The sequence below is a fragment of the Rhinolophus ferrumequinum genome, chromosome 10, assembly GCF_004115265.2.
Source record: "Rhinolophus ferrumequinum isolate MPI-CBG mRhiFer1 chromosome 10, mRhiFer1_v1.p, whole genome shotgun sequence".
NCBI lineage: Eukaryota > Metazoa > Chordata > Mammalia > Chiroptera > Rhinolophidae > Rhinolophus > Rhinolophus ferrumequinum.
Window position 1 is genome coordinate 15,131,318 of NC_046293.1, and position 27,899 is coordinate 15,159,216.

General features: G+C 38.0%; 1 protein-coding gene across 1 annotated transcript in view; it reads left to right on the plus strand.

Moving 5' to 3' along the window:
- ALDH1L2 (aldehyde dehydrogenase 1 family member L2) overlaps nt 1–20,073 on the plus strand; it is a 55,563-nt gene extending 35,490 nt beyond the window's left edge. The window contains exons 13-23 of the mRNA XM_033117453.1: nt 942–1,092; nt 3,552–3,622; nt 3,700–3,805; nt 7,930–8,017; nt 8,527–8,620; nt 9,750–9,849; nt 10,482–10,580; nt 12,581–12,746; nt 14,457–14,562; nt 17,213–17,412; nt 19,323–20,073. Of these exons, the coding sequence (XP_032973344.1) occupies nt 942–1,092; nt 3,552–3,622; nt 3,700–3,805; nt 7,930–8,017; nt 8,527–8,620; nt 9,750–9,849; nt 10,482–10,580; nt 12,581–12,746; nt 14,457–14,562; nt 17,213–17,412; nt 19,323–19,378 (1,237 nt within the window). The 3' untranslated portion in view covers nt 19,379–20,073. The remainder of the gene's footprint in view (nt 1–941; nt 1,093–3,551; nt 3,623–3,699; nt 3,806–7,929; nt 8,018–8,526; nt 8,621–9,749; nt 9,850–10,481; nt 10,581–12,580; nt 12,747–14,456; nt 14,563–17,212; nt 17,413–19,322) is intronic.
- The last annotated feature ends 7,826 nt before the right edge of the window (nt 20,074–27,899 follow it).

The following is a 27,899-nucleotide window of genomic DNA, read 5'->3' on the forward strand; positions in this document are numbered from 1 at the left end:
GTATAAGCTATAAAAGTTATCCTCCCAGGTCACAGAGCAGGGAGAAGAATGAATAATAGCAGCAAATGTAAAATATCCGGCACCCTGTTTCCAAAGACAGATTTTAAATCTACTTGGTGTGTAGGGAATAGGGGCAAGGAGGAAGACTACTACGGGCTGGAAGGGTGTTGTAAGTTGATAACTGAGTATGCCAAGAGCAATTCAATTCAATCATAAATCCAGTTTTTTCTTTCCTGAAAGCCAAATAACTGACCTTGGTCAAAAGATCTCTTAGAGCAAGATCTGGAAGAAACATTAGGGGGAGGAAGATCCAAAGGGAACATCTCAGAGAACCACTAAAGGAAGGAAGGAAAATAAATGGTGGACATGAACATAAAAGATGAATTTTGACTACTTCATAGTCATGAGACAGTCCTAGGCTTATTTTCCAATGGAAACTAGACGCCAAATGGAAGGAAATCTGTTGTGGTGTCTGGAATTCATTCCATGTATTCCTATGTCGTCCTCTTCAGTTAGAGTCGGAACTATTTCTGTGCCAACCCGAAGTCCTCAGTGTTCATGGATTCTCCAGGGGTGTGGGTTGCGCTCTAACATCCCCCTGTATAGTCATGAACTAACCAGCACGCCCACTGTTGTCTATCATTGATTTTCTTACATTACCATGGATCCATCACTGTTCTACTTGTTATACGAGTACATTTATGAGGCAAACTGTATAGGCTTCCACACCCTTTGCTTCTCTTTTGTAACTCTTGAAACAAATTATTTATGAAATTATTTGTTTAATGTCTGACTTTCCTACTGGACCATATTCTCCACGAGTACAGAGACCCGGTCCATTTGTGTTCACCTCTGAATTCTCAGCCCTTAAGACGGTGCTTTATAGGTAATAAGGGCTCAACCAATATTTGTTGCATGGGTTTCTTTCACTGACTGTACAGACTTGCAGACCTACTGGAAAAGAACCAAGAAGAGCTGGCAACCATTGAAGCTCTCGATTCAGGCGCTGTCTACACTTTGGCTCTGAAGACTCACATTGGAATGTCTGTGCAAACATTCCGATATTTTGCTGGCTGGTGTGACAAAATTCAGGTAAGCACAAATGTTGTTTGAAAGGGATGAATATTTATTAGTTTGTAAAGACACTGTATCAGAGTCACTGCTTATGTACGTTTTCTCATCTACTCCTTATAATAGTCATCTGAGGTCGGTGGGTAGCTCTTTTATCCCTTCCTATAGGGTCGGAAACAGAGCCTTGAAAGGATGTGGATGACTTGCCCATCGTCACATAATTAGGAAGTAAACCCATAGAGCTAGGATTTGAACTCAAGATGTTTCTAACGTCTAATGACGTTCTTTGTACTTGACTATAATTTCTCCTGAGGGCACCTAATCTTCTGGACATCTAGGGAGACGCCTCGTATCATGGGAGGATTGCAAACTCAGATGCCTGCAGGGGCCAGAGAGCTACGATAGACGGGCTACGCAGACTGGGTATAAGAAAAAGAATTAAGACATGGGTACAATAAATACTGCATTTTCCTTTTACTATAAGAAAATAAATAGCACCTGCATGATAACCAAAGGCAACTATACTTGGCCGTGGCATTGGGGCTACGAAAGGGGGATGTAGGGCTCGTATCAAAGAGAATGCGTGCCAGTCGTGGAGTCACGAGAACCACTACGTACCGGCCAGCACAGGCACGCTCTCAGCATCGAGAAAAAGGAGGTGAGGAAAGGGGGAAGGTAAAAGGACTTTACAAAGGGTGTTTCCCCCCACCCCGTGCCTGTGCTTATGTCTGCTCTCGGCCATCTCTGCCTGTGAAGGAGACTGGGAAACAGAATGTTTTATCTGGCACGTTGCAGCAGCCATGGTAACATGGAGTCAGAGCGACTTGGGTCTAAGTCTCAGTTTTACCACTTACCAGCCGATGCTGTTAAAGTTATTTTGCCTCTCGGATCCTGACTTTCCTCATCTGTAAAATGGTCACGATAATACATACCTCGCTAAAAGTTACATAATGAGGATTAGAAATAAGTGTTGATATACTATAGAATTAGAGAAGTCTGTAACATAGTGGGTCTTGCACATAGAAGTAGATTTTATTAGTGTTCAGCCACAAAGTCATACATATATAAGTATTTAGTGATGGTGGTTCAAGTTCATTCTTTACCCACAATTATGAAATCCAAATTGCTCTGAAACATGAAAATTGATTTGTTTGGTTCAAACTCATTTGGTGCCAAAACCTGACCTGAACCAACATGAGTCTGTGATCTTTATTTATATCACTTAGAGTGAATATTCATATGTTTCACTGAATAAATATTAATGTGTTTGATTATGGGAGGCTGCCCCAGACCATACTGGAAGTTACAGACAACATAACATAATATAAGGTATATGCATTGTATTATTTTTCTAATCCCAAGCGCACTTGGCCCTAAGGATTTCAGGTAATGGATTGTATACTTAGTTGTATTTGTAACAGCAATATTTTATGTGGCAAAACAAATATATAGCTTCAGTTAAAGACTATGATCATGAAGCAGTTGGCATTAAGTTTGGCTGTGTGTAATAGAAAACCAGTAAGGAAGTTTGTTTTTTCTCACGCTCAAGGAGTACAAAGGCCGACAGTCAGGTCTAGTATGTGAGATAAAGGTTCCTTCTCTTTACCAGGCCATCCTTAGTGCCACGCATCTCCACTCTCCAGGCTGCCTCATGGTCTCATGATAACTTCTGCAGTCCCAGCCATTTCATCAACATTCTAAGCAGGAAGAAATGGGAGTCGGGGGACGGGTATAAGAACACTTGTCTGAGCCGAGTCAGCTCCTTTAAAGAGCATTCTCCTGCCATGCCTTGTGCTTACATCTTCCTTGACCGTCCCTAGCCGCTATGGCAACTGGAAAACTCAGTATCCTGTCTGGGTACATTACCACCCCATTATTAATATAGGGTTTCTGTTACTGAGTGCAGAGGGGAGAATGGCTACTGGGCAGGCAGTTAACATTCTCGGCCATGCCAAGAAATCGGAATGGAGGTGACTAAATGACAATTATGCTTTTTCTCCTGTGTCTTGGTTCTTTCGAGAAAGAAATAGCAGTTCCTTTTTGGGTATGGATACACAGAGGATGCCAAAAAAATGTGTACACATTTTAAGAAAGGAAAAAACTATATTAAAATTTTACTACTGAATATATACCAATAACAAAAGATGAATACAAGTCACGTTTGACTTCTGCAATTACAAGAGGTGCTCAAAGTGGTTGCCATCAGCGTAATTTTAATAGTTTTTTTCCTTTCTTAAAAGGTATATACATTTTTTTGGCACCCTCTGTATTTCTTAAAAATCAAACATTGCCTTTTCATATCAGCTTAGAAAAAACAAAAGAGGCAGACAGAAAATAGATTCCTGGAGATTAAAGTCTTTGAAGTTAAAAAAAAAAATTTTTACATTACCGATAATACTCCCAAATCTCTAACCTATTTTGAAACTGAGATTAATTTTACTCATTGGAGTAAAATAAGTATCACCTTTTTTGTGCTTTAGGGTTCTACAATTCCCATCAACCAGGCCCGTCCAAATCGCAATCTGACCTTCACCAAGAAGGAGCCACTTGGGTAAGACAAGGAGAGAGCCCCTGAATGACTTGTGTTCGTTTGAGACAACTGAGGATGTCGTCTTTCTTCCTCTGCAGTGTCTGTGCCATCATCATCCCCTGGAACTACCCACTTATGATGCTGGCGTGGAAGAGTGCTGCCTGCTTGGCAGCAGGCAATACCTTAGTGCTGAAGCCAGCCCAGGTAATACGAAGGGGCCAGGTGCAATGTCTCCTCCTCTCCTATTTACTTAGAATCAGAGACATACATTTACAGATATTATGTCTTTAAACAAAAATGGGGTCGCGTTTTATGACATCGCTTCATCTATCACGAGCATCATTTCACATTAGTAAACATTCCTTTTGGATAGTTCCCAATGTATTCTATGGAGAGTCCATAATTTAAAACTTCCATGACAATGGAAGCAAGCATAGTGTCCATCAGTGAAAGCCACTGAATTTCTACAAACCAATTCAATAATTGCAAAATACCAAATGCTCAATAACCATGGAAAATTAGGGACAGTGAAAGAAAAAGTATCATGCAGGCATTCATATTTTAATCATCAAAAACGTTGTAAAGCTATGGAAGATAAGGGAAAAGCATGTAAAAGAATATACATAATTGTGGCAACTGTGTGAAAATATATTCCTGTGAATAACAAGAAAATAATAAAAAATAGTAATTCAGATGATAGAGTTCTCAAAAATATCTTTTAATCCTATAACAGCTTTTTAAGAAAAACAATTTGGTAGCCAACTTAGCGTAACACCTGGCTGAGCATTTGGTATGCACACTGCACAGTAGTCGACATTCCGAGGTGCACAGGTCATGGAGAAAACACAGGCTCTGTTCTAGAAGAGTTCATAGTTTGTTCCCTATCAGCTCTCCTTTCACGTCTTCTTTTAGAACTTAAAAAAATACATTTCATTTGGCATACCTATATAGTCATGTGACCACAGACATCTTGGTTTACTCATTAGAAACAATTTCATTAAAAAAAATGCCGTGTTTCCCTGAAAATAAGACCGGGTTTTACATTAATTTTTGCTCCAAAAGACGCACTAGGGCTTATGTTCAGGTGATGTCCTCCTGAAAAATCATGCTAGTACTTGTTTTCTGCTTAGGTCTTATTTTCAGGGAAAACACGGTAGGTATACATTCAAAAATTTCAAAATTCAGAAGATACAAAGAAGTAGATAGTGAAAAGTCTCTCTCCTATCTTCATTCCCCCAGCCAACCAATTTACCTCCCCAGAGACAACCAATATTATTCATTGTTACTTATTAGTTTCTTAGGTATTTCAGAGATACTCTGCATATACAAACATGCATACTTAATTAATTAATTAAATAGATAGATAATTTAAAAATATATCTATTAATCCATTGAAAAACACAAAGGGGGAAAAGGGGAAATGAGAAAATGCTGATCAGCAGGCATAAAGTTTCAATTATGCAAGATGAATACTAGTAAGTTCTAGGTATCGGCGTTACACCATTTTGCCTACAGTATATCACTGGAGAATATCTTCTTCCATTTAGTAGGTTATCTTTTCATTTTGTTAATGGTTTGTTTCCTTTGCTGTGCAGAAACTTTTAGTTTAATGTAGCCTCATTTGTTTATTTTTTTCTTTTGTTTCCTTTGCCTAAAGAGATATATTAAAAAGCATTATTAAGAGCAATGTCACAGAGTTTACTGGCTATGTTTTCTTTTAGGAGTTTTATGGTTTCAGATCTTCCATTTAAGTCTTTAATCCATTTTGAGTTTATTCTTGTATATGGTGCAAGAAAGTGGTCTAGTTGCATTTTTTGCATGTTTCTGTTCAGTTTTCCCAACCTCATTTATTGAACAGACTGTCTCTACCCCACTGTATATTCTTGCTTCCTTTGTCATAGATTAATTGACTATATAGGCCTGGGTTTATTTCTGAGCTCTCTATTCTGTTACATTGATCTATGTGTCCATTTTCATGCCAGTACCATGCTGTTTTCATTACAATAGCCTTGTAGTATAGTTTGATATCAGGTAATGTGATATCTCCAATTTTGTTTTTCTTTCTCAAGATTGCTTTGGCCATTTGGGGTTTTAGTGGTGCTATATAAATCTTAGGATTATTTGTTATAGTTCTGTAAAAAATGGCTTTGGTATTTTAATAGAGATTGTATTGAATCTGTAGATTGCTTTGGGCAGTATGGACATTTTAATGATACTAATTCTTCCTATTTATGAGCATAGTATAGCTTTCCATTTATTTGTATCTTCTTCAATTTCATTCTTCAGTGCCTTACTGTTTTCTAAGTAAAGGTCTTATGTCTCCTTGGTTAAACTTATTCCGAGGTATTGTATTCTTTTTGATGCAATTGCTTAATGTCTTTTTCTGCTAGTTCATTATTGGTGTATTAAAATGCAATCGACTTCTGGATATTAATTTTGTATCCTACTACTTTACTGAATTTGTTTGTTAGTTCTAATAGTTTTTTTGGTAGAATCTCTAGGGCTCTCTATATATAGTATCATATCTTCTGCTCAACTCAGTTCTGACGCTAACTACCTGGAGTTTTAGTGCTGACCCCAGGTGAAGGGCTCAGTCTCACAAGACTGCCCCCACTTCTGATGTCAACCGCAAACCCTGGATAGCCGGTACTTCTGAACAACATTTATAAATCAGAAGTTCCGATGACCCCCTTCTCAGGTGGGATAATTTACTAGAATGGCTCACGAACTCGGGAAATCACTTTACTTACTATGAACAGTTTATTATAAAGGATATTATAAAGGATACCAACGAACAATCGTTTTTAAGAGGTACATATGGCCAGGTTTGGAAGGATCATGAGCACAGGAACTTCTGTCCCCATGGAGTTCAGCTGAGCCATCTTACCATCACGTGGCTGTATTCGCCTGCCCAGAAGCTCTGCAAACTCCACTGTGTAGGGGGTTTCATGGAAATTTCATTATGTAGGTTGATTAAGTCATTGTCTACCGGTCATTGAACGCCAACCCCTCTTCCCTCCTCCAGGTCGGGCTGAAAATTTCAACCCTTTAATCATGGCTCCATCTTTCTGGTGACCAAACCCCAGCCTGAAGCTACATGGGGGCTCCCAGCTCCCAGCCATCAGTCATCTCATTCGTATACAAAATACAGTTTTCACTTGAGATTCCAAGCGTTTTAGGAACTGTGTTCCAAGAACTGGAGAGAAAGACCAAATATATATTTCCCATTATATCATAGTTTTTAAATACCATTCTTTACTAAAAGAAACCTAGGTTCCTTGAAGAAATGGCTGGAACAGGGAAAGTACAAGATGTGCCTGGAACATCTCGTTGGGTCATAAAGTAAGGAAATGCTCCAGGAATGATTGCGATATGTCAGAAAGACACAGGAGCCATACTAAAGGGGCTCCCATTCCATCAAATCTGGAATAATTTGAACAACAAAAGAGATAACAATGGTACAAGATTATAACCTGCTAAATAAAGTAAGACTCCATGGCTTCACACTGACATTAGCAAATTAAAGAGAAGGAAAAGCTCTTATAGTGGAAAGCCAACTAATACATGTAGAAGGAAGGATGGAATTAGAAAATCACCATTTAGCAACCACCATACTAATAACTGATTCAGGCAGGATTTATCAATGGGTACTAAAACTAGTGGATGGAAGTTTAAGGATTAACTAGATATTTAAATAGTCTCAAAATATCTCCCTAAAAATGTTTATTAATTACAAAATGTAAAACAGTAACTTACAGTGATGAAACCTGGCAGATCACCTTTACCAAATGATCAAAATTAACATTTCTAATATTGGGATTATTATTCCTCCTGATACGATGCATGAGGATAACTCAGCATCACTCCTGTGGTGTTCTTGTCAAAAGTTCATAATCTGACTCTAATCATGGGGAAACAGCAGACATATCCAGACAAAAGGACATTGTACAAAATAACTGGCCCATACTGATGTCAGTCATTTTGTCAGTGTCATGAAATATAAAAGGAAACTCAGAAACTTCCAGAGTAAAGGAGACTACAGACATGATAACTAAATACAATATATGGTCTTGGATTTCCTATTTCTATAAAGCACATTATCGGTACCACTGGTGAAACTGAATAAAAGGTATAAATTAGGAATTCTCGGTTGTTAATTTCCTGATTTTGATCATTGTGCTGTGGTTATGTAAAAGAATCCTTTGTTTTTAAGAAATGCACACAGAAGTATTTAGGGGTAAAAGGGTATGTCAGAGGAAAAGCTGAGTACTGATCTAAAGGATGAGACAAGAGCCTGAAGGAGATAATTGCTGTCTGCTTCTGCTCAGGTCACGCCCTTGACTGCTTTGAAGTTTGCAGAGCTCTCTGTTGAAGCAGGCTTTCCAAAGGGGGTAATCAACATTATTCCAGGCTCAGGTAAGCCACCAAAGGACCCGCTTCGCTATAATTAGTGTATGGTACAGGGGTAGCTGAGTGGCTGTTTTCCCATTGGTGTCTTGTCCTGAATTATAACTGTATCAAAACTAAGTACAGTTTACTAAACAGTTGAGGATAAATATACTCACCATACCCTAAAATCTTCCTTTTTAATTAAAATTTATATACCCTGAAATCTTAAAGTGGAAATATAACAATGTGTGAGTCTGGTGGGAGCGGTACACATTATAAAACTACCCTAAGGTGGTCCATTTCAATTTTTAAAAATTACTTGGGAAGACAAAAGCCAAGGCTTACCCATTTTTTGGGGGGTGGGGTGGGAGCTGAAAATTGCGTGGAGGACATTCTTTAGATTTTTGCAGTTTATAATTAATACAGAAAAAGTAAAACTGAGATTTAAATAAGAGCTTAGAAATCTCCCCATGAATTCAAAGCCACCTTGACCATCAGAACTTGAGTAATTCGTGTTTGATTCCCCAATGCTACAGGGGGCGTAGCAGGACAACGGCTTTCTGAACATCCTGATATCCGCAAACTTGGTTTCACTGGTTCTACTCTTATTGGCAAACAGATCATGAAAAGGTATTGGTTTTAGTATGTCGACTTGCTGTTGATCCTGTTAAACCCGGTCTTGGGTTTTGTTTTTGCTTTTTTAAAGTAGGGTGCTTTGGAGGGAGTAACAAACACATGGGATTTAGAAGAGAAATCTACTTACCACTGTTGAGTATTGACATATTTGAACAGCATAAAATGCTTTCCAACATGGAAAGCCACAGTCAATAAAAATAGACCCACGTTGAAATGCTATGCCCTACTGGTAGCTTTTATAATCAAGCACAAAATATTTTCTGCACTTAAGCTGTAGCTGTTTCTGAAACCAAAAAGACATAAAAATGACAAATCTGGATTAGTAATAAAATGAGTTTCTAAAAAGCAGTAATGTTAGTTTTTTTAATTACAAATAATCTATCCAAAATAAGGCAGTGGTTACAGTATGTCAACATAATAGAATGCTGTGCAGTTATGTCCATGGAGCATTTTTAATAACATTGAAAAGTGTTGTTAAATGGTAAATGGAAAGAAAAGTAAGGTATCAAATTTTATCTATTGGGTGATCCCAACTGTGTTAAATAAGGCAAAGACTATTGTTGGACCCAGACCAGAAATAAGCATTCCAAAATGGTGAAGACAATAGTCATTGAGCTATGGAACTGTGATTTTTTTTCTTTTTTGTGCATTTAAAAAATTTTTTTAAAGATGTTTCAAATAATACTTTTGTAAGAAGGGGTAAATAAACGATATACTTCTAAAAATCTTTATATTTTTTTCCAATGCTCTAGTAATCTGGTTTGAAGCTAAATTCCTTGCAAAAGGAATTCCTTTATGTAACCAAAATTCTTGTTCCTAAAGAATCTGAATTTACCTATAAGAATCTCTGATCATTTATCACAGAATTTAAAACCAAACTTTTTATTATGGAAAATTTCTAACATATACAAAGCACACAGAATAGCATAATGAACTCCCATGTACTCACCACCCAGCTTCAACAATTATCACCATTCTACCATTCATGTTTTGTCTTTGCATAAGTTTCTTAATATTTCTGAGGCTCAATTATGTTTTCTGTGTCAAATTTTATGATTAAAAGAGAGACAGACAGACAGAGAAACAGAAACTAAATGTTCATTTACCATTTATTTTTCTCTAGCTGTGCTGTGAGCAACTTGAAGAAAGTTTCCCTTGAACTTGGTGGCAAATCCCCACTTATAATATTCAATGACTGTGAACTTGACAAGGCCGTGAGAATGGTAAGAGTGAGTCAAATCTAACTAAGTAGGTGCCTACTTGTAAAATACATTTCACCTCCTTGTTCATCAGAAATCTTAAAGTGAGATTTGGTTTTGTCCAGTCATAAATAGAAACTGTCCTTTTTATGGTTTAGATTTCAGAATACTCAGAGCACTTTTAAAATAATGTCTTTATAATTTATCTCATTAAGGTGTTTTTAAAACTTGAGGGGCAAGGGAATCTTTCTAAACATTCATGATTTATACAAACTAATGTAGAGATCTTAAAAACAAAATTTGATATACAAGTATTACATTTAAATGTATAAAATAATCTAGACTTTTTTTTTTTGCAACACAAAATTTGGCCTTAGTGGTATTTCCTTATTATTATACACATTTTTTTAAGTGCTCATGGATCAAAAGGGGGAAAGAAGAAACAAAATCCCTAAAAACATGCTAGATCAAAAGAGAATATTTCCAAGCAGCTCTCATCATAAGTAGGCATCACTAAGTAGGCCAAGAAATTGTGCTTTTCTATGATCTCTCTGTGTTATCTGCTGTCTTCCAATAACATCTAATTCTCATACAATTTTATGGCAATCTTGACTTCCAAAGTAATATTAACAATCTTTTCTTCTCTGCTGCCGAAGGGCATGGGAGCAGTATTTTTCAACAAAGGAGAAAACTGTATTGCAGCTGGGCGATTGTTTGTGGAAGAATCCATCCATGATGAATTCGTGACAAGAGTGGTAAGTCACCTTCAAATTTGCTCCATGAGTTGAAGAGAAATTGCTTTTACTTGAAAAGTACTTCTGAGATTTAATGAATTTTTAAGTGTGATAATACTCCTGTGGTTACATTTTTTTAAGAAAACAACACAGTCCTTATCTTTTAGAGCAGGGGGGTCCAAACTTTTTTCAACGTTTTTCACCAAGGGCCATGTGCGGTAAAACACACAAACAGCCGGGCCACTCACTCGAGGTGAAGTACGTGTTGCCTCACCTGGTTTATTTAAGTAAACTAAATATATTTTTGGAATTTGCTGCGGGCCAATTAACAATGGATTGCGGACTGCAGTTGGCCTACGGCCGCAGTTTTGACACCCCTGTTTTAGAGCCACTTTCTGACATATTTACAGGTTCAATTATATGATGTTTAGATTTTGCTTCTCTCTTGCTCCCCAGGAGGGGAGGAAGTGAGTGGTGAAATAAACTGACCTTGAGTTTGTAATTGTTGAAGTTGGGTGATGGGGACTTAGAGTTTTATTATATTGTCTACTTTTATGTGTGTTTATAGTTTTTCATAGTAAAAAGTTATAGGTCTACATAAAAAAACCTTAAGAGCTTTTGTTACCTATGCCTTGAGCTGCATTTATAATTTATTAGATCTTTGACACTTTATGTCTTTATAAACCCCTAAATTGACTATGAGAGATACACTGCTAGAGCCTTAGAAATCCTTAATTCACAGTTAATAGGACAGCATATCATTTCCTCCTTAAGATAGATGACAGATAGATAGATAGATAGATAGATAGACACCCACTGTAGATTAGTCATGATTCTATAAATATTGGATGAAAAATCATTTATAGAACTATTAAGATGAACTCTGTGACAAAAATAAACTCTAAGTTATACTACATTATATTATTATAATGGTAATAGTAATCATAAATTTGTTTATATTTGAAAAACCAGCACCCAGCTTATTTTTTCAGAGCCAATTCCCCCACCCCACACCCAAGAAGCAAACATTCTTTCTTCAAGAGAGTGGAAAACAAGGAAGTCATATGGAGAGGCAAATGGTGGGCAGTGGTTGCCTCCTAAATACACTGTAATTCAATTTTCTGCATCAGTAAAATACAGCTTCCTTACTACGACATGTCATGGGTTTTCACAACTATAACTTGTTGAAATTTCAAATCCCGAAACCGGAAATGTCAAGGATTTACTGTATCAGTCCATCAACAAACATATTTTGTACGCATGTAATTTATGTTCATTCATTCATTCATTCATTCATTCAACAGCTTTTTCTTGAGCACTGAACTGAGGGCTTATTGCCTAAATTAAAATCCATGGGTTTGCAGGGTCACGGTAACTCCCCTTCTTTCTCCTTACTAGAATTGGACTTAACATTAGAAAATGCAGAAATACGTTAAGATAACTGAGGTGCATAAAAAGCTATTAGAAAGACATGTCAGTGATGAACACTGTTCAGTAAAGACCATTTTTCATCGGAACATTTTAGCAATTCTTCTGGCATGGCCATACCATGAGAATTTCACAAGAGCAGTCTGCCACGTTTGGGGACAGAAAAAAAAGATAACAATGTGGCCATTTCGGAAGTTCTTTTGCCATGAAGAGTGTAAGTATGCTGCATTACCGAAAATTCCAGAACATCAGGTTTACTATTTTAATAGATTGACATTCAGGATAATTTTTAAATAGCGTATGTAGCTTATGTTCTGTTAGAACTCAGTGTTTAAGAGCTTAGGTTTTCAAGTCAGGAAAACTAAAGTATTTGGTGGCGGTGTGTTCTTGGGCAAGTCACTTAACCTCTCCAAGCCTGTTTCTTCATCTGTAAGATGGAAATAATAAATACCCACCTCCAGTGCTGCTTTGAAGACTAACTGACAACACATCTTTTAACAGCTGAGTACAACACCCACCCCATGGTAGAAGCTCAGTCATGGGTACATTATTATTAACAGTCAATTATGTTTTGTGAACTGGGTGACATACAGGTGGAAGAAATTAAAAAGATGAAAATTGGTGATCCACTTGACAGAGCTACTGATCATGGGCCCCAAAATCATAAAGCCCACCTGGAAAAGCTTCTGCAATACTGTGAAGCTGGAGTAAAAGAGGGGGCCACGTTGGTGTATGGAGGAAGACAAGTCCAAAGGCCAGGTAAGGTCAGCTTCATAGGAGGTATAAGGAGCGCCTGCTTCTTAAGTTGGAATGGATGGTAACAGTTTTCATGGCAGTACCAGCTTGCTTCAAAAGTCAGAAGAATTAATTTCTGGATCCTACTTGGCCACTTACAAGCTGTGGCACCTTGGATAACACAGTTTTTCTGAACCTCCTTTGTAAAATGGTTTGAAATGTACACACCCTGCTTTACCAGGCTGTGAAAATCAAATAACAAAATAAAGATGACAGGCCCTTAGCTGTATAGTAAACACGTGTAGTAGATAATTGTGTTAGCACTGGTGACCTTGATTCCTGGTACTGTGAGATTTAATCTTAGCCAGCATATCTGGGGAAGGGATTCAATCCTCTTATATATGAGTAAAGAAGTACCTGTGACTGAAATGTGTGAATGGCTCACTTTCATGATAACCAAAAGGAGAAACAGACAAACAACTGCAAAAACTCTTTTTTTGTTGTCGTTACTGTTGGAGGTAGATTGTGCACCAACACCCTACTCTGAAAATTGGTAATTAGACGGAAAAAATTCCACAGGTTTATCCTGTGTTTCCTAGGTGAATTGAATTTCTGGATAACTAAGTAGTTGATAAAGGAGACATTTTTTTGCGGAAGAATCTCTGCAAAATAATGTGGAAAAAATGACAGAATAGAAAAATTGCCATTTTTCACTCTCCAACTCAGTGAAATAATTGATTCAATCCATAAATCAAGGGAGGTTAAAGTTATTAGGTTGATGGAAACCTGAGTATTTGTACGATACCAAAGTGTCATCCCAAAGATTGCTTGCCAGTCATAAGGAAAAAAGCACAATTTTATAATGGAGAGGTCAAATTGTTACTACTCGGAACCTCTGGTCAATCTTAGCATCAACGAAAGCAGAACTGGATAGGATATGTCTCCTATGGGATGTGATGTATACCAACACAGCATCACCTATATTCTTGCCCAAAATGTGTAACATGCTGTTTAGGTCAAATTTTCCATTAATAAGAAATATAGGGGATAGAAGAATAAATTTAAATATCATCCCAAGAAAGCAATGATAAATCTAAAATGCAAGGTATTCTGCAGGATGACTGACGCAGTCTGTTTAATGTGTCGATGGCATGAAAAATAAGGGGCAGGGATAAGGGAGAAACACATTTAAGATATCTGACAACTAAATGCAATGTGTAGAACTTACTTGAATCCTGACAAACAGATCTACTGTAGATATTTTCTAGACAATCTAGACATTTTCTAGACAATCAGAAATTTAATACAAATTATGGATAAGGAATTAGCGTTAAATTTGTTAGGTATGATAATGTATTGTGATATGTAAGAAAATGTCCTTGTTTTTTACAGATTTGTACTGAAATACTTGGAGGTCAAAGTTGTAATCTCTGGAATTTTCTTTAAAATATCTCAGCAAGGAAAAAATGAATTGAATATAGTAAAATATGAATAAATATTTATTTTACTATTTATAATACTATTTTCTCTACTTTTATGTATGTTAGAAATTTTTGTAATAAAGACATTAAAAAAATAAGAACCTAGGAATGCTAATGCCAAATAAGAAAATGAAAGATTTTTTGGTTTTACTAACCCAGATGGAAGAAAAAAATTATAATGTAATTAAATGAGAGAAGTGTTAATTGAAAATTACCCTAGAATTGATGGTCTTTTCTTCTGTTTTTCAAATAGGCTTTTTTATGGAACCAACTGTCTTCACAGATGTGGAAGACCACATGTACCTTGCCAAAGAGGAATCCTTTGGGCCCATTATGGTCATTTCTAAATTCCAAAATGGGTATGTTCTTCAGGCACAATTTAATAAGTTTTGACTAATCAGTTTTTTTTTTCTTCTGACATTGTGCTATATACAGAGCATAGACTCAATGAACATGTAATTCTCTACTATAAGAATAACTGACTTAAATAATTAGAAGAGTGATAACCAATGTAGATTGTAACATATTTTTGCTTCTTAGCTTAAATTAATGGCTAACATTATGGGATTTCGGCTGACTGAATTTTAGTTTTTCGTACGGTTGACATTTGAAATGTCTCTGGAATAAGGTAAATAAATGAGAGTGACAGAACGAGGTTTCACATTTACATGCCTAGGGAAGGCAGCATCTTAGAAATCTGATTTTCTCAGAGAAAGGGTGCTGCCTTCAAAAGCCTACTCAACTTTTTATAGAAATGTCTTCAATCACCATATAATCAACTGTAAATGATATACTGGTTTGCTATAGTACACGAAACTTTCCAAAGTATTTAGCATATCAAAGAAGGCCATATGGGAACTGAGCTCATATAAGAATATTTAATACAATAGACTCTCATGGTATAATACCGAGAATTCTTCTGAATTCTGGCTTTAGTTTTTCTTCAACCAATAGTAAGGTGCAGAAAAACCCAAAAACAAACAAAAAAACCCCCCAGAATACAGAGTTCAGAAGGACTTCTTGGCCCTTGATAGACTATTGTAGGAGACTTTGGGGGAATAACCTGTAGTGAGTAACCTTTTGACACACTGATTCAAGCAAGAATGCTGTTACCCCCATTTCCTCACTATAAATTTCCCCATAGGATAGCATTTGTGTTAAACATGCAGGTATTAGAAGCCAGACTTGGGGGATATAAAGCTAGATAAGTCACAGTTCCTGTCCTCAAGGAGCTTCCCATCTACTGGTAGAGATGGATAACCTTCTGTGGGCTATTAACCACAGAAGGCCAAAGGCAGGATGGAACAGTGGGTAGCATCTGCCCTCTGACCCCGCACCTGACTACCTCTGTGGGCTTGGGCCAGTTCCTTAATCACTCTGTGCCTTGGTTTATTTGTAAAATTGGGTTATTAATAGTACCTACTTTTTTGGGTCATTCTCAGGATTAAGTAGCGTGTTTGCTATTGGAGCTGCTCCTATCACTATGTCTGCTGTTATCCTAGAAGTGGTCAAAGCCTACTCTAAGCTATGTCATCTCAGTGGTCCTTGACGAGCAGTGGCATAAAGCCATGTCTCTGCCTTAGTCCAGTCTATAAATATTTGAGTCCCTACCATATGCAATGCATCAAGAAGTGAGCAAGTTTTAGCAGAGCCTCAGTTCACTCCAAGTTAGGTTCCAAGTTTCTCATGCGAGTTTAAAATTGTGCGTAGTCAAGATTATCTTTGAAAATGCCTCTGGAAGGCTCTACATTAAAGCGTGTGCTGGGGGCAGGGGCGTTATCACTGTGTGAGGGATACACATGATAAATGTTTAACTGTTACATTGTTTTGTACACCTGAAACTAATTTAAAAAAATACTAACAAACAAACAAACAAAAAGCTTGTGCTGTCACTGAAAAAGTTCAGTACAACCGATTTTCCCTCTAGTTTTGGAATAGATGCTGTTTCTTTACCAGAGCACACGATGAAATACTTGACTTGTACCTACTGGCCGTGTTGTACAAAATGTGGGCATTTCTAAACATTAGGATGACACTCATAAAGGTGAGATACTCACTCTCTGACAAGCTCATCGGAAGTGGACCCAGCTGAGAGATGGGCAGGTCCCCGTCTCCACCTACTTGGCCATGTACACATACTGGGTCAAAAGGCAGGGAAATCACCAGACCCATTTAAGGGGATTATTTTACTTGCCTTGTATTGAATTAGGATGTTAATTGAATTCACTCTCATTTGCTGATGCAACACCACTCTATAAAGAAGAATAAGCTGTTATCTCTGTCCTCGGGGAGCTTCCGGTCTAGTTAGAAGGTGAACCCTAAGTACGTGAAGATTTAAACCAAAACACTGAGTTGGAGGAATTTGTGCTTCCTGATGATAGCTGACTTTTCTCGAGTATTTACTGTGTTCCAGGCACTGCTAGCTCATTTAATCCTCGCCAACAATGAGACAGGTGCTATTATTATTATTTCCATTTTCACAAGACTAAATGAAAGCATGGGGAGATGAAGTCATTTGTCCAAGGTCACCAAGGCAGACTGGCTGCAGAGCCCTCTCACTGAGTCACCACCCTTGCCCCGTCAACTGTGGCACTGGTGGGAGCTGGGAAGGCTTCAGAGTGAGGCATCAAAAGAGCCTTGAAGTGTGGGTGTAAAATCTGAAGAGACAGAGGGAAGTAGGGGGCTGCTCTGAGAATACATCTAGAAATGGGACTTGGGACAGGAGGGGAAATGAGAAAGTCATGAAGAAGCTTGAAAAGATGACTTCAGATCAGATTTTAAAACGTGTTGCATGATATATATGAGAAATATAATAGTAGAATTGTAATATTTCATCGGAAGTTTCTTGTGGTATAAGCCTGGACTATATTTCATTTATAAAAATTTAAGGAGGTCAGCAGTAATGTTTTCCTGTTTCTAACACAGAGGGGGAAAATATTAGAACATAAAATGGGAGTGTTGTGCTTTACAATTAATAGAGTTTTATGTCTTCCTAAAAACATCTTGTAGGGACATCGATGGAGTGTTGCAGCGAGCCAATAACACAGAGTACGGTTTGGCCTCAGGGGTTTTTACAAGAGACATAAATAAGGCGATGTACGTGAGTGAAAAACTAGAGGCGGGAACTGTTTTCATTAACACATACAACAAGACAGATGTGGCAGCCCCTTTTGGCGGAGTTAAACAATCTGGCTTTGGAAAAGATTTAGGTATGCTTTACTTTTCTACTGCATGTTCCCTTTGTTGCCGCATCACAGAAACGTCTGCTCTGTGTTTCGTGCAACACTTGTGTACTGTTCTGAAGGGCATTTCCTACGTGGCAGTTGGATCTGGGTTTACAAGGGTAATACAATGTTTTTAAATGTTAAACATTTTTTTGAACATACACAAATTGTGTGGAAAAGGGTTTCTTTTTAAAAGAAGATTAATGTTAAAAGGAAAAAGAAACTCAGACAGTACCTTTTAGCTAAAAGAGGTTTGGTTTTTTACATGACATTCAGCATGAACTTGGTTTAGCATTCATGGGACTAAATGGAACCAAGAAAAGAAAATGGGTACAGGGCCATAACCAGCTACTCCAAGAATAAATCCTGTCTCTGAGCTGTTTGGCGATATTCCAAAGTCAGCGCTGCAATTGGCAGGATTGTCTGGGAATCTGGGAACCCAGATTTCGAATTTGTAGAAAGCCCAAGATGTAATTCATCATGAGCAGTGAGTGACACTGTCACATTTCAAGTAGTAGTTTACTCTGAACACTAAACCAGGCCCTATTCTAACCAATTTACCTGTATGAGCACAGGCAATCCTCACAATAGCCCTGGGAAAGAAGCACTATTTATTATCCATATTTTATAGATGGAGAAAATAGGGTTCCAGAGAGGTTGGGTAACTTCTTCAAAGTCACACAGTCAGCCACTGGCAAAGAAAATTCAAAGCCAGGCAATTTGATTGTGGAGCCCGTGTTCTTACTCCCCACAGTCAGGCTGGCATGTTGTTTCAAAAATGGAAATATTTGTGATTTACTGACATAGTCTATTAATATAAGTTTGGTTAATCTGGGGTATTTTTACATTTTCTCTTTCTTGATGACTTCTGGCAATATATTTGCAGCAATAAAAGTAGCTCTCCTTTGGAATTCCATTGAGTTGAAGGTAAAGTGATTTTTTTCCCATGTCTCTATTCTGGCTTTCATCTCTGCATCCAAAATACAGTGGAAGAGATTTTCTTAAGGAAATTACTCATCTTTTGATTGAGCATAATCGACTAGCTTCAGGTGTCTGTTTCATTATAAAGCAGTAGTATTTGCCTAATAGTTTCTTCTTCTCCCAATTTTAAACTCTTCTTAGCTGAGTGATTCCAAGATACACACTGGATTAGAATCACTTGGGAACTTTAAAAAAATATAATACACAGGTGCTGATTTAATTGGTCTGGGGTGTGATCTGGGATCAGGAATTTTAAAAGCTCCCCGAAGTGACTGATTCTATTTTAAGGTTATAACCTTTGTTTTAGCTCAACTTCCAGAATCATCTACTCATTAGCTTCACCTGTGGCATTCATGTCCTTTCACTGCTATGGAAGTCAGTGATTATACTAACTCAAAATAGAAACAGAAAGCAGACCTATTTATTGTTCTGCCTGGATACACCCTTCTGTGTTTATAAGATACTATGTAAATCAGGGAACTGCATTTTCCTTATCTTCAAAATATGATTAGTACTGAGTACCGTAGGCAATTGTATCACAATGATAAGAATTTGTGTATCTAAACATAAAAAGGTACAGTAAAAACACTGCATAAAAGATAAAAATGGTACCCCTGTATAGGGCGCTTACCATAAATGGTGCTTATAGGACTGGCCGTTGCTCTGGGTGAGTCAGTGAGTGAGTGAGTGAGTGTGAAGGCGAGGACATAGTGTACCCTGTAGATTTATAAACACTGTGCACTTAGGCTACACTGCATTTATGAAACAGTATGAGATTAAATCAAGTACAAGTGAAAAGGATGCAATCGAGACATGGTAAACACAAGATGCACAATCATGAGGCTTAGGTTGGACTTCATTGAATCACAATCTGCAGTTTCACGTGGTCCATCCTCTGCTTTTCTCTTCCTTAGGTGAGGAAGCGCTAAACGAATACCTCAAAACCAAGACGGTGACGCTGGAATATTAGAGCAATGCCATCATCAGGAAACCCTTGGCAGGCAGCCCTACTCCTCGACTCCCGACACCCTGAAGAAGCCTGGGTGTGCAGAGGAAGGAGGTATCAGCCATGAGCCAAAAACACACACAGACCATGAAGACAGGCCACATGCCTAAGCATTTACTTATGTGCCTGAGCTATACGCCTTTCATACCTTAAAATGACTTCCACGTGTGGGTTTTTGACTATGTTGTATCGTATCACACGTATTGCTAACCTGCCAGTCTGCTTTTCTCCCCGCCAACACTGCTCCAGTCATGGCTGTTCATCTTGAAAACGTCAATATCATGCAGTCATAATACACAAGGTGCATTTTTGGAAGCTTTGTATAATACGTACAGGTTTTAACCTCTGAATCACACATTTGGGTTATTAAAAAAGATTTTCTATAATTTGTTCTCAAGAAGCAGTATATCCTGTAAGGATTGTGACAGGAGGTCCTTTTTTTCATATTTTGAAATAAGATACATCTTATTTCAAAGATTGTGCCTTTGATGTTCTATTTTTCAACCCACTGTGATGGGTGAGCAACCTACAAATAGTTCTTGAGGACCTACCATGTTTCCCTGAAAATAACACCGAGTCTTATATTAGTTTTTGCTCCAAAAGACGCATTAGGGCATCTTTTCAGGGGATGTCTTATTTTTTCATGTACAACAATCTACATTTATTCAAATATAGTCATGTCACCTTCTTCTGGAACATCGTCATAACGTACTAAGTGCGTCCGTCTGGCTGACGATCTTAACTGGGGCTTATTTTCGGGGTAGGCCTTATTTTGGGGGAAACACAATACTAGGTTCAAGGTACTGTATAATGTCCTGAGGAGTACACAGAATTTAATGACATGATCTGATCTCTGGCCCCAAATAGTGTAAATTCTAGTCAATAGCTTTATAGTAAATTTTGTAGTACGATATAGTATAAAGAGCTTTTGGAGACTGATCTTGATTCATATCATACCATTTTACTTACTATCTATGTGACTTTGGGAAACTTATGGAAGTTCTCCAAGGCTCAGCTTCCTTATCTGTGAAATGGGGGCAGTAATGCCTCCCTCAGGAGCCCTGTAATGAGCCTTCAATGCAATAATATACGTAAAGCACCTCGCACTGTTTCGTTCGTGGTGAATATGCAATAAAAATTAACTTTGTTTTCCCATCACTATTTAAACAATATGTTGAGATATATTAACTAGATGAATTAATTCATTTCCCTGAGACTGTTTTCAGTAGTCATTGATTCCTAGACTCCTTTTCTCATCCATTGTCCTGACACAGTGCCCGATACAGCAACACTGGGAAATGCCATGCAATGAAATGATGGCGGCGCAAGGAAAACGATTGCTTTCCTTTCTGTGGCTCACTCATCCTTCCTAGGACATCTTATTTTCCATTTTCTACCGACTGGTTTTACTGTTGATTGGCTGTGTGATCTTGGACAAGTTAGTTACCTAATATTTCAGAGCCTAGCGTTGGAATCTATAAAATGGAGATACACACCCTGTCTCATTAGGTGTTATAAAGATTCAATGGAATAATATACATAACATACTTAGCAACATGTTTGGACCATAGTCTGTGCTCGAGAAATGGGGATTATTACAACCCACACAGACTCACATACTGGCCCGTTGCCAGACAAAAATAATTAGGTGGGTAAATGATCACCATCCACATGTGACTAGACGGTGAGTTCCTGGATCGCAGAAGATGCTCAGAGCAACTCACTTCTCTCATTCCTCCTTTTAAAGTAAAATTTCTGCAGACATTCCTACCTCATGGGTGTTGAGGGTGCCCTTAGGGTGTAGTTGTTACTTTGAAAACTCAGCAGCTTAACATGAAGAGAATGTAGGAAATCAATAATCAATAATCAACAGCAATAAAAACCAGAGGCAGAAAACATTCAAAAGGAAGAGTACCAGGTGATCCTGCCGTGGCCGATAGGGCAAATTTTACCTGTAGGCATGTTTTATTCTGCTGTAGCTCACTTACCACCAGAGCTTGGCACAGCTGGGGTTCTCAGTTGGAATGAGTATTTTCTGGGTCCAAATTGACAGTTCATACTTGAACAAAATGACAAAAGCCTTATTATAAAGGAACCACTTTTAAATGCAACAATTTAAGTGATTTCATGTGATTTAAAATATCACTTACCAACTATTTTAACGACAGATGAAATGGCAAACAAAGCACACTTGTTCTGGTCTGATTTTACCCTTTAATTTCAGTAGCGGTGTTTTTAATCTTCTTTGGGCCCTAAACCTCTTTTGAGAATCTGATAACAACAACAAAAAAAAAGCTAATGGAACCTCTCTGTCCCACTTCTACTCCCCAAACTCACTGCACACACATCATTCTGCAAATATCTTCACAGACTTCCTGAAGGCCATACTTGGGTCTCTGGTTAAAAACTCCCTTCTCCATCTCCAGTTCTAAGGTCCTTACTTTACCAGTCTCAGTTGTTGTACCTGACTGTTGATCAGAATCAAAGTCTCCAGGGAATTCCATCTGAGTTGGAACATAATGATCCACAGCCTACCGGGTGATTTAATTAACACACAGAGTAATTAAATGTTCACTGTTCCTTCAGATCACTGATTATTTTGCTCAAGGATAAAGCTGTGGTCTACTTGTCACCAAATTGAGGAGGTGTAGGCAGTTTATGCAGTCTGCATTCCTGCTAATTCCGTGGGGATTCCGCCTTTGCTGGCACAGTCCCCTTTTGCTCAAACACCCTTCCCGCCCTTTCCCACCCCCAACTTGCTTCAAGTGTCTCTCCTCCAGGATCCCACTTGTCTGAACATAGTACTTACCACTTGGTGCTGAAATTATTCGCCTTTTTCACTAGATAGGAGCACAGTAACAACAGCTATCATTTATTGATGGCCTCCTGTGTGCTAGGCATTATGCTAAGCTCTTTTTCCATGCTATCTTAGTTAATCTTCACAACCCCTGAAAAAAATGGATAAATTGAGGTGCTCTTCTTACTACCTCCACCCCTACCAAGCCATCATCATCTCTTTATCTAGATAAGTTATTACTGAATGCTCCCATCAGTCTTCCTGATTCCTCCGTGTGGTTCTGTGCAAAGCTGAAGCCAGACGGTGTCACTCCTCTCCCCCAAACCTTCGAGTGGCCCCCATTTTGTTTAGAGTAAAGTCCAGTGTAGCACTTACCATGGCCTGCAAAGTCCCATTGATCTTGCTCCTAGCCACTCTGGCTGCCTTGATGTTCCTCAGACACACCAAGCATTCCTCAGGCCCTTTGCACTTGCTGTTCCCTCTTCCCAGTGGTATACGGGTAAGTATTTAACAAATGGCTCTCAGAGGGGAAAAATCCATAGTATTTGCTGATTTCAGTGTATAAACGTTCTCCTCAAGGCTGATTTCAACCTATCAATTTGACTTCCGTGAACACACAGTTGGGAAGAGATATGCACAACTGGAAAAAGGACCAACATCACGGCCTTTTCCTGAAACTCCCACACACCACCTCCTGGCCGCCTGCCGGCCTCACTTTCTTCAGGTCTCTCCTCAAGTATCATCTTGGATACATTCCCTGACTACTCTTTCTAAAATAGCACACATCCCCACATTCGTACATTTGCCCTGTCATTCTTTACGTAGTCTTCTTGTCCTGCATTATTTTTATAGGACTTACCACAACCTGGCATACAGTTATTTAATCATCGATCTCTCCCTATTGGAACGTAAACTTCATGAACAGGTGCTTCTTTTGTTCAATGCTGTATCTCCAGTGCCTAGTACGTAGGAGGTGCTCAATAAATATTTGCTTTCAAATGGAAGAGGTTAAGTAACCTGCCCAAATCACACAGCTACAAGGTGTGATCACAAAATACAGTGAATGTTTAAACAAACAAAAAAAATTATTACAAAGACACATTGCCATTAATCTGCCTCAAAATACTGCCCCTCACTTTGAACACACTTATCCCATCGTTCTTGCCACTTGCTGAAGCAGTTCTGGAAGTCCTCTTTCATGAGTGCTGTTGTGGCTGCCTCGATGTCCTGAATCGATTCAAAAGGTTTACCTTTCATGGTCATTTTGACTTTGGGGAAGAGCCAGAAGTCACACAGTGCCAGATCTGATGAAGAACGTGGATGAGGACACACCGTAATGTTTTTGACAGAAATTGCTGTACCAGAAGCGATGTGTGACACGGAGCATTGTCAATTGGAAAATGAAGTAGACACTCAGGAAAGAGGACTTCCAGAACTGCTTCAGAAAGTGACAAGAAGGACGGGATAAGTGTGTTCAAAGTGAGGGGGAGTGTTTTGAGAGGGATTAATGGCAATGTGTCTTACTGTAATAAATTTAAATTCAAACATTCACCCTGTTTATTTTTTATCATACCTCGTATTAAGTGGCAGAACAGGCCCTCAAGCAATGAACTGGTGGTCTTAACCAAGCTGAGATAGCTTTCATTGCCAATGCCTAAATCAGTGCCTGGATGGTGAATAGTAGGCACACACCAAATATATGTCAAGCTAAAAAACTAAGCAGAATAGACATTATCTGCAAGAGCTTTTGTGGAAGTGGCTAGAGATAGGATGAGGAACCAAATTTGATTCCCCCATAGCAGCCTTCCAAGAAAATGGCTGTTGAGGGGAACCCGGGCTAGGAGGAGATTATCAGATATGAGAAATGAGGGATAGGGTGGATTATTATTACTACTTTGCCCAAGTGATGCCCAAGTGGATTTTTAAATGATTAAATAATAATTATGTAAAAATACATAAAATGAGAAGATTCAGCCATAAACTATCCACACAAAAATAACCAGATATTTGAGATTGTTCTAGACTTTTCTATGCATATATTATTACAGGATTAATTTACTGTACCTGACTTTGTTAACCTGCTTTTTTCAATTAACAATCTATAAGTGTCTTTCTATGTCAATAATCATACCTCTGCATATGTTCAGTGGCTTTAATTCTACTTGCTCTCTATTGTTGGACAATTAGATTTGTTTTTTGCTGTTTTAAATGTTGCAATAAATCTTATATAGAAATTTGTGAACGAAGCCATACTTATTTAATTGGATAAATTCCTAGAAGTACAGTATGAATCAAAGGATATAGTAATTTATCATCTTACTAAATTTCCCTCAACTTTTGCAACCACCATCTATTATTCTTATGCCATAATACCTCATATTTACTGAACACTGTTCTAAGCACGTGATGTATATTAACTTATTAATTTCTTACCAAAACACCTTGGGGGAAATAGTTATGCCCATTTTACAGATGGAGAAACTGAGTTGAGTGGCTGGGCTGGGGTCTGATCCAGTCAGCGTCAGAGCCTGTGCTCACAGCTCTGTGACGAGTAGGCCCACGAGGACGAGGCATGGCTTACAAACTTCGTACTTGGCTCTACAACTTAGCTATTTTGAGGCCTTAGGAAATTGCTTAGTATCTCCATGCCACTTTCTCATCTGTGAAGTGGGTATAAGCAGCATGTCTCATAAGGTGGTGGTCTTTTTTAATAAGGAAATTTATCCTGTCACAAAACAAGTTCAACAATAGTTCAGTCTACAGTGATTTGATGCAGTGACTCAGCGATGTTCTTGCTTCTCTCTATCCTTGGAGTCTCTATCCTGACTGCACCCTCAAGAGCTGGCTCTACTGATGGCCACTAGACAGGGCTTCAGGAATCATATCCAGTCATAAGATGTCCTTTTGGAAGAAAGGACACGTCTTCATGTGCCTCCTTTTCACAAATAAGTCTTTCCCTTCCAAAAGTCTACTAATCGGACTTTGCTCAGTCCTCAGTGGGAAGGTTCGTGTCCCATGTGCCCATTTCCAAACCAATCATTGCCAAGGGTTTTCCATCAACAGATGGTGGGGTGTCAACCACAAAGATCCCAACAAGATGAATTACTTTACTGACATAAAGAAAGTAGTTTAATGAACATTTATTGTACATTCCAAGTGAAAGGCACTACACTAGGCACTGAAGGAAATACAAACGGAAGCAAGACGCCATCCTTTGTCTTGTCTTTCCTGCCATGGTCGTGGATACAGGCACAAGAATAGAAACTACTCTGAAAATCATTGTTGTTTTTTTGGGTAAGTACCATATTTGATGTACAATTAAAGTATTATGAGAACTGACGGCAGATTCATTCAGAATGAAATTTTTGCTTCGAAGACCGTAACACCTAATTTTCTGATTTATAGCCATCAGTCATAGAAGATATAATACCTCCTAAGTTTGAAGAGAACATTTCATCAGCCTTAGGAATTAAACTGTTGTCCAAATGGTGGCTATCGTCTCATACCTAAGCATCAGGCAGGGAAAGCACAGGATTAGACCAACCGCTGCACAATAGTGATTTAGTTTCCAACAGACTGTAGAGCAAACTACTTACAAACAAAACGGCTTTTTAATTAAGGTATGACATACATACAAAGTGCACAAATATTAAATGTCACACATAGAAAGGGCTCGGTAAATACTAGCTATTGTCTTATCTCACAATTTGATAGGTAAAAAATATAATTTTGGTTTCATTTGCAGTTCTTTGACAAATGGGGTTGAACCTTTTTTTTTTATTTGTTCATGTCCTATGGCCTTTTCACTACTGAGATTATCAGTTGTTTTTACTAATTTGTAAGAGCCCTTTTTATACTAAAGCACTCACTCTTTGTATTATATTGCAAATATTTTCTCCAATTTGTCCCTTGCCCTTTAAATGTCTTCGCCACCCACTGGTTTATAATATTTACGTGGATGAATTTTCTGCTATTTCCTTTGAATTCAGGCTTTAATGTTCCACTTTTAAAAAAAGCTTTTGCCCAACTACATTATTAAATATTCACCATTTTAGTATATGGAACTCTTATAACTGTATTTCTTTATATTTAAATCTTTAATCCATGTAAAACTTATCATAGTACATGAGGTTAGAATCTAACCTTATTTAAAAATAGTTAGCCAGTCCTGACATTGTATATTAAATAATTATTCCATTTTACACTTACTTCCCTCATCATTCAATCTATTTCTACTTGGCTCTATAGCTCCTATAAAGTGACACGTCCCTATTCCCCTGCACAGAGCAGCCTACCATGGCTTAAAATGTCCTGTACATCCTCATACACCTGCTAATTCACTATTAACAGTGTTCAGTGCATACTGTGTACCGTGCACCATGCTAACTAGTGAACCAGACAAATGCAACTCTTCCCACAATGTAGCATAATGAATTACCTGGTAGAAGACAATCTTTAAATATCTATACCAATAATTTATCACAGGTGTGTTTGGTGCTATACAGTACAGCATTGATACACTTTCCAGCTGAAAAGTCTTATTTCCAGGTCTGTTCATTTCTTCCTACACTTAGTGAGGAACAGCCTGGGAGAGCTGGTTCCAATTTCCAAAGGGAAATAACCAGAAAGAACCTTGAGAATTATTTTTATTTATAAGATGTCTCAGGCTAATGTGAAGAGTAGGAAAAAATACTTCAAGGAGAGCCCTAAAACATTAGGGGACAATATGTCATCAGCTCAACCCACTTGGAGACTGTCCTTTAAATTCTCAGGTCCACATCCTGAGCAAAGCCAGTCCCATGGCAGATGAGATCTGAAACAAGTTTAATAGGGTCAAGAATGAAACAGAAATTCGACTCCAGTGCAGGGCCATTTTGGTCTGAAAGGGAAAGCCAGCTGTTACCTTTTGTGTTCTGTGCCCTATTTTTTTTTTGTGGTGTCCCTATTTTCTATTTTCTACATTTGATAGGTTTCAAACTGTGGGCAACTGTGTAGAATAGTTCTAATAGCTGCAGAAAAGAAAAAAAATTGCTTTATGAAAAAAAATACCATGATTTGTTTCCAACCAGTGAACTCTACATCCATTGAGTGGCTGCAGAGTTACCAACAACGATTAAACCCACAGAGTACCAGTTTTCCAGCTCAAACAGGAAAGGAGTTTTTTGTTTGTCTTTTTTTTTAATGAAAGGAGATATAACTGAGGGCAGCTAAATCAAAGTAATTCTTTTTATTGTTAAAAAAATGTCAGAAAAGTTTCTCCCTCATTAAACCCATTTTAATGCTAACAAATAAATTTGATGTTGTAATAACTTAAAAAACAACAACACCTATGTTGTTTTATCCCAGAGGATAATTTAAACAAAAACAAACTAGTGATTTGTATTTTTACTTTAAGTTTGATATGTCTGAAACATATGGCATGAAAGAAGATGCCAACAAATTCACTCATCCTGTACATAAAGGTAAGCTTTCTAAGCTAAATCTCTTTAGCATGAGATCAAAGACAGCCTGCTCTTAGAAGATCCCCAAATGTTACCTATGCCAACTCTTTAAAAGCCAGCTTCTGTTTCTCTGAGGAACAAAATACATCCAATATGACACAAAAACACCAAAGATATCTGAAATGCAAAATAACCTGCGAACGACATTCTCTTCCACAGAATTAGTAGGCATATATCACTTGTTCCT